The 12072-nt window shown below is 40.9% G+C and overlaps 1 protein-coding gene across 2 annotated transcripts; it reads right to left on the bottom strand.

Annotated features, from left to right (window-relative positions):
- Nucleotides 1-2787: 2787 nt before the first annotated feature.
- LOC123069817 (ubiquitin carboxyl-terminal hydrolase 6) lies at nucleotides 2788-11822 on the bottom strand. 2 transcript variants are annotated; one of them, XM_044492753.1, is made up of 18 exons: nucleotides 11626-11822; nucleotides 9494-9639; nucleotides 9348-9383; nucleotides 9131-9238; nucleotides 8197-8297; nucleotides 7974-8100; nucleotides 5808-5867; nucleotides 5659-5723; nucleotides 5189-5242; nucleotides 4654-4762; nucleotides 4423-4511; nucleotides 4279-4348; nucleotides 4057-4137; nucleotides 3901-3975; nucleotides 3666-3714; nucleotides 3318-3437; nucleotides 3164-3238; nucleotides 2788-3083 (listed from the first exon to the last, which is right to left on the bottom strand). In XM_044492753.1, exons 1-18 carry the CDS (start codon nucleotides 11633-11635, stop codon nucleotides 3034-3036), a joined length of 1425 nt encoding a protein of 474 aa, XP_044348688.1. In that variant the 5' UTR covers nucleotides 11636-11822; the 3' UTR covers nucleotides 2788-3033. The 2 variants fall into 2 exon arrangements, with proteins under 2 accessions (XP_044348688.1, XP_044348689.1); XM_044492754.1 differs by lacking the exon at nucleotides 3318-3437.
- Nucleotides 11823-12072: the final 250 nt, after the last annotated feature.

The following is a 12072-nucleotide window of genomic DNA, read 5'->3' as shown; positions in this document are numbered from 1 at the left end:
TGTCGTCCCAGCAGGGCCGACTTGGCACACTACACCATTCGGGTGGGTAGAGGCGAGAATTTCAGGGTACCGGGATTCGTTGTCACTGTTGAAGGATTCATAGGCAGCTCGGTGCCAGGCGTCGCTCGAGGGGAGAAGAAAATAAAGAAGATGGGCGAAGGAGGATGGGGAAAAGGGTGTGTGGGCCCTCTCCATGTCTCGCATGATAAAAGCAACTTATTATTTTCATACATCAGTCGGTTGGATTAAAGTTCTTTCCTTTTCTTTTGCTAGACCGGGATTATGTCCCTATGTCTCAAATTTTAGTTTTTGCCTTACTGTCGTGGAGATATCAATGGCCTTTCATGTATGGATTCTTTTCCCTTTGCCAAACCTCCACGTGCACAACTGCATATTGTGTGTTTGAAATTTAAAATTGTGTGTTGGTGGCAATGAAAGGGGATTCAGACCAGATGAGCCATTGAGATAGATGGTGAGATTAGATTGGAAGGTAGAGATAGTGTGTGGAAAATATATATCAAACACTATTGGTGTTGTGCCACTATAAATGCCCCCTCATCATGATTGTTAGGTTCTACACCAATAGTGTTTGATAAAGTGTATTTTTTACATGTTAGGTTCTACATATGTTTGATATACACTTTACACTATTGACGAGGATGGCAAAGGGGATTGGTGACTAGACCTGAGAGGCTTATCCTCGTCAACCAAGTCATGAGGGTGCGGGCCACTCATCATCTCATGATTGTGGAGGCGCCAAAATGGGCTCTAGAAAGAGTGGACAAAGGCTGTCGGTTTGCGTCGGGACGGAGGAAGTGAGTGGTGGCAAATGTGTGGTGTCCTAGGCCAAGGTGTGTAGGCCAAAACACATGGGAGGATTGGGCGTTATTGACTTATATAAACATGGTCTGGCTCTAAGATTAAGATGGGAATGGCTCCGACGGACGGATGCATCCAAGCCTTGGCAAGGGCTCAATTTGACGGCGGACAAAAAGGTAGACCAAGCGTTTGGGAGTCTAGTTAAATGGAAGGTTGGCTCGGGAGACAAAACCTTGTTTTTGGAAGACCGGTGGTTGCAGGGGGCAACAATCTCAGAGATTGCCCCCTGGGTAGTGGCAATGGTTCGCACGCAAGTGGCCAACAGGCGACTGGTATGTGATGCTCTAGGCATGCATGCTTGGATGAACGACTTAGTGGGTAACCTATGCACGGAAGGTTTGACCCAGTTCATCAGACTTTGGAAGATCATTTCGGAGGTTCAATTGGATGAGCAGTTGGAGGACCGATCCATCTAGGCTTGGAACGAGTCAGGAGTTTACACAACATCATCAGCATACAAGATGCTTTGCGAGGGAGTGAGATTTCACTCATTCGGAGCCATCTGGAAATGTTGGGCTCCACTTGCGTGTAAGATCTACATGTGGTTGGCAGTACAATACCGACTGTGGACGTCAGATAGAAGGACGAGACATGGATTGCAAGACCAAACATCAAAATGCTACTTATGCGACCAAGAGGAGGACACGGTTGACCATATTTTGCAGCAGTGCATGTTCTCGCGGCAAGTGTGGTTTCGTTGCATTGACAGAATGGGTTTGAGGATCGAGCTTTGCCCTGCAAATGACTGTAGGTTGGTGCAATGGTGGACGGAAGCTAGGAAACAAATTCACAAGTAAACTCGGAAAGGGTTTGACACGTTCGTGATGCTAATCTGTTGGACACTTTGAAAACAGAGGAACGCGAGAGTGTTCAGATCGGGCCATGACAGGAGCGTTTGGAGGACAACTAGCATCCGACTAGTCGAGTAGCATGAGGGAGTGGGGTGGAGGCTTGATTAGGGTCGATTTGTGACACCTAACTAGCAAAATTTTAATCTGTTGTACATATTTTTTTTATAAAGATAAAGTACATCATTGGCGTACCCTCGCAAAAAAACCTAACAAGTACTACACTACGAGTTCTCTTACCAAGTTCTTACATAATTGTGTTTTTGCTTGCAATTCTCTTCCCAACCAAATTGTTACAACTCATTTCCAAGAGGGTGAACAAATTGTACTCCCTCCGTTTCTAAATATTGGTCTTTTTAAAGATTTCAACAAGTGACTACATACAGAGCAAAATGAATGAATCTACACTCTAAAATATGTCTATATACATCCATATGTGGTAGTCTATATAAAATCTTTAAAAAGACAAATATTTAAAAACGGAGAGAGTAATTCAAAGAGGGCAAAATGAATGAATCTACACTCTAAAATATGTCTATATACATCCATATGTGGTAGTCTATATAAAATCTTTAAAAAGACAAATATTTAGAAACGGTGGGAGTAATTCAAAGCTACCACAGACCTTGTCCTCCTACCCGGTACACGACCTTGCGCGTCAACTTACAAAAAACATAACCAAGCCTTGATTAGAGTATATTTCAACATTCAAAAGGTAGTGTCTTGAGAATAACCTACTACTCCCTCCATCCGAAAATACTTGTCATCAAAATGAATAAAAAAAGATGTATCTAGATGACAAGTATTTCCGGACGAAGGGAGTACTATCTTCCGTTATATTTTTGCTCATTTTAAGAATTTTAAAATTTTGTTCTAATGAATTTTATTCTTCTACCGATTCAAAATAGGACAATGTATTTTTGGCACCTTCCTAAGCCAGCGACCAACTTCTTATTTTTACAGTTTCATAGCGACGGTCAGGTGTTACGCTACTCAAGTACCCCGTCACGGAGAAACAAAAGCCGCATGCCCCATTGCAACATAATATATCAACACAATATTCCAGGAAATAAATAATGTTTAAATAAAAAATCAAACAAATCTTTCTCCATATTTGTTGAGTGCTGATAAATATTCTAGTAGACAAGGAACATCAGAATGGACACTGATCACTTCATTTGAACCAAACTGGAAAATTCATCAATACTTTAATACATCCGCTCATGTGGCACACAAAAACAGGCAAGGAATGCACACAACTTTGGAAATATAAAGCAAATTCGGCTGAGAACTTATCAACTCAGGTTCAGATAACACGAGCTTTGTAAAGGCAGATATATGCCATGTGCCAGTCGCCTGTTAAGAAATATTAGCCTGTTTAGAAACAATTAATGGTATATTTAAGCCGACATTCTTTCAACTAAATAGCTGCTTACCTCCACCAGATAGTTTCAAAATCTCTTCCTCCTTCCGTATGCTTGGGTTGTCGTCATCAAACTCAATCCATTTTCCTGAATGGCAACAAGAAATTATCAATATATTTGCAAGCCCAGAGAGCATTTGATTATGCGTAGCACTAGCTGATCCGACCATCATCTTGCTTAACCCAGCCAACGTAGTGGCCAGAATCTGCACTTCTTCCCTTGTGTGTCAAGACAGCAATTAAATCATAGATGCCAGTTAATTGTTTCTTTGGCACAGAAGAATCAGCTGCATATAAACAAGAACACATCTCTTAGTTTTAGGCAACTTAGTCACCATTGGTAATGAGTTTGATCTCACTGGTAGGAGAGTATTCTGAGAGTTACTGTTTGTGAATGCACATATCAAAAATATGGACACTAGAACCCTACTTAAGTTGGATAATTAGAGAACAAAGCACCACTATTGCTACATGTGAGCAACTTTGCTAAATAATATCATGAACCAATCACTTGCCTTTGTCAATGTCCATGCTAGATGATTCCCCAGCACTAGTTGATGACCCCTGAAATGAAATGTACTAAATCATCAATAGTTATAGCAGGGACTGAAACTAAAAATAAAAATGCCTGACTAGCATTTGCCAGTTGCACAAAAGATTAATCGAATTATCATTCTTAAGAGTTCTAAATGATAAACAGGCCATGTGGTCCAAATCCAATGATAGTCTGGTTAGCAGAAACATCGTTACCTCGATATTCTGTGAGCTGCTTGTTTTCACCTCTACTTTCAAACCAAACCTGGCACTTTCTGCATCTCTCAGCACCTTCACATGCAAATTGAATGTCCCAATCAAAACAATAGCAGAGCTCGCAAATTAAAATTTGAACATTGAACAGAGAGCCACCTGTCGAGGAGTTTGAAGTTTTAGTTTCAACTCATCCGAGCAGAAGTCATAGACATCAAGCTCCAGAGGGTAATCCACTTTCTGGCAAGAACAGAAAATTACAAGATATGTTGACCAAAATGGTTGGGCACAGGATCTCGCATTGCAGTATCAAAATGCACTCTTAATGCTCCACAAAGGCAAGTTTGTTAAGGAAAAGAGAACAAAAAGAATCAAACATACACGTAAAATCTTCGCCTTTTGGTTTGACTCCCTTTTCCAAAAGAAACGAACAAACTGCACAGTCAAGTACCTGAAGAGAGAATATACATACATGTTATCTCTGACTAAGGTGAGAAAAATGATGAATGGGAATTATGCTCTTGCCTAGGCAACTCATTTATTCTCGACTCTCTTGTGTAAATAGCAGTCCGGCCCAGTGATGGGGAAACCTTCTCAAGTTCTGTCTTCAAACCCTGTAGAAAGAATACATGGATAGTTAACAAAACACTAAAGGCATAGAAATATGAGATATGTAAAACGACAGAAAAAGAATTATCCTATCAGCACAACTAACAAAAAAAAGAATACTTAACTAACAAGTGGAATGATACTTACATGCTTCAGTCCTTCATGAAGGTGGTTTACATCATGAGATATATGGCACTTCAGAGAATAAACCGACTCTGCCTCTGAACTCTCCTCACCACTTTCTGCACAGTGTACCCTGCAAATAAAGCTCATCATACACAAATACCTGCCTTTTATTTAGATGAGTAATCTAGCTGCCTTATTTGAAATAACACATGATCCTTCATACATGAAGTACTGGAAATATCAAAATAAGCTACGTCTGCTTGTGAGATGTTGTATCATCAATTTTTACAGGGGACTGCCGCTCTAATGCTCTATATCCTTTGGTGTCCTAGAAATGCAGGAGAGATGTAGTTTTTTTTAATAGATGCATCAAACTAGTGTTATCAGCAATAGCCAACCGACTATCTCTATGCACTGTACAACGCAAGTGAAAATACAGCAGTGTCAGTATCAAGTTGATGACAAATCCCTACAAGAAAACGAACACATAGGTTCGAGGAAACAAAACGAACATATAGAGGCATAAAAACAGATATAAGAGGGAGGACAAGAGAACCTGCTCACAAGATCAATCCCGAAAAGTTCCTTCATCTGAGCAGCAGTAGGTTCACTGCCAAAGAAGAAAAGTGTTATTAAATTGAATTGCCAGCCATGAACACCACAAGTAAATGCCAGTAAAGCTAAGGTGCTGCTCAAAGGGGATGACCCCAAAGGAAGGGAAGATGGAATGAATATAGGTCCACAAGCTGCGTTGTGCATGGCTATCCAAAATACTCCCTCCGTTCCTAAATATTTGTCTTTCTAGAGATTTCAACTAGTGACTACATACGGAGCAAAATGAGTAAATCTACACTCTAAAATATGTCTATATACATCCGTATGTGGTAGTCCATTTGAAATCTCTAAAAAGACAAATATTTAGGAACGGAGGGAGTACAAAACTATTAAAAAAATGATGATGATACAACAAGTGTTAGGACTTGGAGTGACCAGAAGCGAGATTTTGGACAAAACCATGCAAGTTACCTTGCTTCTGATGTAAGTGTTTGAGAAAGCGTATAGATCAGCTGTGTCCAGCACTCCTCTGCGTCCTGCAAGTAAGCCATGTGATATCAGCATATAAATTCAACAGCAGACAAGCTAGTATATCTTAATCATAGGCAAACAGAAGGAACCTGCTGCATGTAAACATTATTTTGCTGTTGAGCAAATTGGGGGTATTTTTTCCGCAGCATCTGCATAAAGTTAGATAAAATAAATTTAGACCCTGGAATTCTGGATTGCAAGTTAACGAACTAAATAATTATCATTGATATGCATTCAATTTGTCAAATACTCCGTCCATTCATAAAGTAGTACGCATATTTTTTTTTCAAAAGTCAAACTTCATGAACTTCAACCAAGTTTATAGAGAAAAATCTATATGCTGTATCTTGGAACCGAGGGAGTACATGCAACCTAATTTATGTGCGGTTAATCATAAAAAATTGTTTTACAACAGTAAATCAAAATCAAGCACACAAAGGAGAACAGGTAAGAAACAACACATATTAATCATTTCTACTGTAAATCAGTTAGGGAAACCATGAAAGTTTCTTTTTTAGTTGAATGTATGAAATTAGTCTTTCTAGTGCTGCACAATTAGAACTCTTAGTGTGAATATATAAGTATTGACTGGCGACAAATTTCATTTAGGTACAAATGTTCCTTTTATTTTCGACTTTAGGGCAATGATTACGAGTCGAAGGACTAGTCTTGACTAGTAGTCGAGGGACTAGTCTATGAGTCTCAATGTCATTGTCGACTAGGATTTTCGTGTCGAGCGGTCGAGAAACTAGTCATAGAATAGTCTAGACTAGTCGTGCTCTTTGAGTCGTTTGACTCAAATTTGGGAGGGGATAAGTGAGCCTGCCGCCCAGCCCGCAGCCCGATGGGAGGGAAAAAATGGAGAGCTAGCTTTCAGGCTCGCTCCAGACCTGGGACGAGGCCGCCACCACTGGCGGTGGCAAGGAGCATTGCAACCCTCACCCTCCGCTGGTTCTGCCCCTCCCCTGGATCCACCCTTCCGCTCTCCCTTCACTGGTTCTGCTCTCCCCTGGATCCGCCCCTCCGCTCTCCCTTTGTTGGTTCTTCTCCTCTCCTGGATCCGTCCCTCCAGTCTCCCTCTGCTGGTTCTACTCCTGGATCTGCACCTCCGCCAGGCTGCAGCAAGCAAGCAAGCACTCTTCTGCCAAGTAATTTCTCCCTTCTCTCCTTCCCTTCTTAGATTTCATTTTCTCCCCTGCCCTCTTTCTGATTTCCGTTTTACTTGTTTCAATTTCAAGATCCTTAGGTCTGAGCTACAATGTCTACCCTGCCAGAGATATCTCAAGTAGTGTGTTCAGCAGCAGCTGCAGCTCATGCCGATGAGCATTACAATCCACCGAAGCATCCTGCGAAGAAGCTAACTAGGAGCAAGGACCCAGCATGGAAATGCGCTTTCTGGCCTGATCTGCAGGGCAAATTGACGCTCCAATGTATTCAATTTACATTGTATACTAGTTCAATTTTTAATGGATACTAGGTTTTAGTAATTGATTACTGTAAGTTGTGTACTACAGTATCATGTCGACTTGTTCAGCAGTAGTCTAAACTAGTCACAATTAGTCTATGAGTCTCAGCCTTGGAATGACTCGTCGGATCGTAAATCTTGCTTTAGGGATAAAAAAAATCAAACTGCAAAGCAATGGGATCCTCTTTACCTAAAATTCTAAAGGCTCTTTTAAGGACTTCAGCTTGCAAATATCTAATATACATGTTCCAGACTGAAATTGCGGGTTGTTCCTAACAATAAAGGACCCCCTCGAAACTTCCATCCACCCAAATGCAACTAGACCTACAATTACATTACCTTATGCACTCGGATCATGAACACTTAAACTATACTTACGCAACATAAGCAGCAAATTTTGTATTGGAAATGTACGATAGTTCTATACTGCATTTTTCATCTCATACAATAAAAATTCAAAATACATACTGAACCCAAAAAAATCCAATTTCTCCTGTTTAAATTGTAAGTAGTTGTTTGAAGTTTTCCGGTCTTCAGTAGGAGACTTTGACATAACACTGTAAAGTCATCTACAGATAAAATCATGGTATGTTTACACATGATAATGCTTAAAGTTTGAAATGTTTTGACCTAACACATACATACAAAAAACCATCAAAATGAGTAGTATTCTTAATCTAATTCATAAGATACCATAAAACAGACTACTAACATAAGGAACTCCTGTGCTCACAGAAACTTAGGAAGGATTTCACTGGCTTGAGATGTGAGGGCAGAACTGACGTCTGACCTGTAAGAAGTGAAGAGGTGCAACTGGTCGAACGCTTTGATCAAGCTCTCCGAAAGTATTACGAGTTGCAACTGTTAAACTATGGGATGCTTGATCCACCCCATTGCCCCTCACGTTATCTGAATAACTGCATGAGCAAAAGACAATGAGATCACCAAGATCAATCAATATATAGTCAAAGTCAGTGATACCAGGCTTGGAGGGATGGGTGGGGGAATGAAACCTCAGTAATGCTGACTTAAGCTCTGGAACAGAATGCAGACACTGAAGAGTGGAATTCATGTAACATGTATTCCCCAAGTTATAGAGACCAGCAGTATGCCCCTGGAAGTCACAAGAACAACCTTACTTGTAGCATAGATAGAGAACACCCAAAACCAAACCACCACGCTGGAGCTAAAGTCAAGAGATACTATTCTGATTGGTTTGATGCCAACATTTGGCAAAATCAAAAATTTGTAAAAATTTGGCACCTTCTTGTGAACCTGGCAAGAAAAGTTGGTAACCAACCAATTGCTAGCAAATATTTGGCATTTGCCAAATTTTGTATGCCAACTTTTGACATCAAACCTATCATGCTCTATATACAAATGATTTCATACAGAACTATAGAAGTTATACTTGCTGCATATAGTACCCCGTTGAGACTGATTATATTGGTTCATGATCAGCATCTTAGTTACGTTAAACTGGCTATCCAAAAAAATATTATTGGTTCATGATCAGCAACTTAGTTACATTAAACAGGCTATCCAAAAAAGTTCAACAACAACAACAAAGCCTTTAGTCCCAAACAAGTTGGGGTAGGCTAGAGGTGAAATCCAAGAAAGTTCAAGAAAGATAAATTCATATTTAGCGCAAGTGTCCAATCTGATCCACAAGTTGGAGCATGTGTTCCAACTAATGTCTCTCCATGGCTAGCAGGAAACGTAACAGTATTTACTAAACTCCACAATTTGATCTATTTCTTTTCTTTCTTACTTTTTTGCAAGGGGTAGTTTGATCTATTTCTAATACATGAAAGAGCACCTGCAGAGTGCAGATATATGTTGTAAAGACAAAGTTTATTATGATTCGAATTAGTAACTTAAAAGGTACAGATTGAGGCCTAAAAAACAACATCACATATACGCATAGAACAAGAAGGCCATACACACCAATGCAGCCGCTTGCTCTTCTTCTGGTAAATCTTCAACAAACACAGGGCCTTTCTCTGGAGCTTTCACAATTTCATCAGCCGTACCTATCATCATCAACTTTTGACCCTGCGTAGTGCATTTTGATACTCCAATGTAAAGAGAGTCGTTGAATGTAATAAACTAGTAGGGTCCATTAAAATAAAACTGCGCATGGAAAATAAGTTGAGCTTCTCACATCTTTAAGTCCCAAAGTAGACCAATCTGTCTCATCCTGCATCGTACGGAGAGCATTCGGTGGTTACAGACACGTTAAATATGTCATACACAATGACGATCAATTCGGTCTAATATCCTAGATATTGTATCACCAAAATATGTTACCTTCAATATTCCACCCTTCACCATAATTTTTTGCCGTTCCGGGGGTACACCAGTCAGTGTGTACAACTGGGTCTTGAAAACCATAGGCGGCTGGCTAGTATCAATCTCTATGCCTGGAAAGACCTGCTTCTGCCATTTTATGCATACTGGAAAGCATTTCTAAAGTATTAGTCATGGTAAGAAAACAAGTTGTTTCAACGTGAATGTACTTATGTTATGCCACCAGCCAATGCTTTTAACAATAGTTAAAATGAACTTTGAAGTACAATTGCCAAAAGGAAATACTAAAATAATATAAAATAACATAGAAGACCAATCGATATATATGTTCTGATGTTGGTGGTGACAGCAGCACAAGATGAAAATTGGAAGCCAAAAGCTGAGGTGGTCATGCACGCTGCTCAATTAAGCAAACCGTGTGACCCTACTGCCATCAGGCTAATACTTTATTAACATTAGAAAGAGAATACAAAGCTGCATAGTAGAAACATCATGCCTAATTAACTGCTACTGGCACTAGATTTCTTATGTCATAAAATTTATTAACAGTCTGCCAGATCACAACAGTATCACATGTATGCAGTGTGCCATTATGCAAGAAAAACACAGATGGAGCTCAGTTGTCTGCTTTTGGAGACTGAATAAAAATACATTTAAGTGGTTTGGGTCCAGGACTTGACATAACCCTATACTACATCCACCCTCTAGACATCATACAGCTTGTTAGGTAATCTTGTGGTAGAGTCCTGCGTGAATTAGCAGTTGAGTCTAAGCAGGTTAATTAGTGCGTTTGCTAATTGGCTTGGACAACGTACGTGTGTTAGCTAGCTAAGTTTGAGTTGGACACGTGTTGTATCATGCTAGGAAATTACTAGTCCGGTTTAGACTACAGATTAGGAAAGAGTATAGTCCTATTACTAGTAGGTTTGGTTAGCTGTGTCTAGTCTGTATAGGTTAAGGTTGCTTTGTCGGTTCGTGGCCTTGTGTGTATATATATACACGTGAGGCCGCACAAAATTGTAACGTTGAGCTTCAGAAAAAAAAAAAGAGAAATAAAGGGCAGGATACTGGCCCTTGGCTACAAGTTTTTTGTGCGCTTGTGTTCTTCTACTTTGATGTAATCGATCCATGGGCGAATTCCAACATAGCGCATACTACATGTCATTAGATGTCGGTGCACACAGGGGATAATCCACAGATAATTCCCTTCCTGCAGGCTGTTCTGGTGCCCTCCACTCCCGTCCTTCTTGCTTCCAGTGGCAATACTCTCCATCTACCCAATTCTACAGCATTTTACTCCAGTGCATTCTTGCTTATTATTGTCTACTAGTCACGTAACACAAAGAAAAGAAAATTATGAGCCTTGAATCAGGAGTAGATGTTTTATTGATGAAAATGTATTAACCAAACCTACAGCATTTTACTCAATTCTACAGCATTTTACTCCAGTGCAAGCTGCTACTCTTCCTCCTCTTCTTTGCCTCCAGTCAGTGTATACACCAGTCAGTTTTATTGATGAATTATTGTTTCCTTCTTTGCCTCCGCAATCACGGCCTCTTTTTCTTGCCTCCACAAACTGCTGAGGATTTCTTTTTTCCCATTGGAGTGTGCCGACTTGGGGCTCGCGATTGTCAGGCTCTTTCTTGGACCTTGGCTATTGTAAATCTTACTTTTCTATGAAAAATTACAGCCATTTTCGAAATACTGGATCCACCACTACCCGCATACATATAATATTGGATAATCACAACACCACCGAACTGAGGCTTGGTATTCCAATCAGCACATATGCGGGAAGAATAACACGAGTAGACTAGGACATGCAGTAGCAGGCCCAAATCTAGGCGGCTAAACCTAAACCCTAAATTCAAAAGCGTAATCACCTCAAATCCACTACTAAGGCGGATCGAAACGGGCGCTGCCACCGCCAGATTCTTCCTGACCGGTGATCCCGAACTACCTACGCCGGAAGGCAGATCTATCCGTGCAAGCCCAAGCCCTGAAAAGGACGCAAGAGGGCAGACAAAAAGGAAAGGGAAATGCGCGCAGGCGCGGCGCGACGATCGGATCGATGCTTCGTCGAGGAACTGAGGGACCGGGGGGGGGGGGGGGGGGGGGGGGGCGGAACTCACCCGTCGGCATGGCTGGCGAATCGGCGGCGCGGCGGAGCTGTGGAAACTGAGTTTACTTGGAGAAGGAGAAAGCAACAAGGCAACTGGGTGCGGCGGGGGAGGGGAGGAACACTGGGGATAGACTGAATAGCCACGAGTCCAAGACGAACTCCGTGCTCCAACGTGGGCTAATTTCGCAACTAGGCCAACAGCGGCACTTTACTGTACATTGTCTATCTCCATCGGCCCAGTTTCTCAAAAAAAAACGCCTTTACTGATTTTTCAGTCAACTGAAATTTGATTTCACTCTCTCTTTTTTGCGAGATAAATTCTTGCATTACTCAGACTTAAGTGTTACAATCTCGTCCCACAAGTTTCAAGTCCTCTTCTAGGCCAAAGCCTAGACAAACCATAGCTTGGCGTTGCACCCTACCAAAATTAACAATGACATGACTAACATTATTAGAG

The sequence above is a fragment of the Triticum aestivum genome, chromosome 3B, assembly GCF_018294505.1.
Source record: "Triticum aestivum cultivar Chinese Spring chromosome 3B, IWGSC CS RefSeq v2.1, whole genome shotgun sequence".
Taxonomy (NCBI): Eukaryota; Viridiplantae; Streptophyta; class Magnoliopsida; order Poales; family Poaceae; genus Triticum; species Triticum aestivum.
Note: the sequence above shows the minus strand (reverse complement) of the source record. Positions and strands in the feature narration are given on the sequence as shown.

Bases quoted from the DNA above. Each gene is read 5' to 3' on its own strand.
- LOC123069817 (XM_044492753.1), bottom strand. The intron at 9,384-9,493 runs GTAACATATTTT...CGTACGATGCAG, and splicing joins TGAAGGGTGGAATATTGAAG to GATGAGACAGATTGGTCTAC. The intron at 5,243-5,658 runs GTAACTTGCATG...CTTCTTTGGCAG, and splicing joins ACACTTACATCAGAAGCAAG to TGAACCTACTGCTGCTCAGA.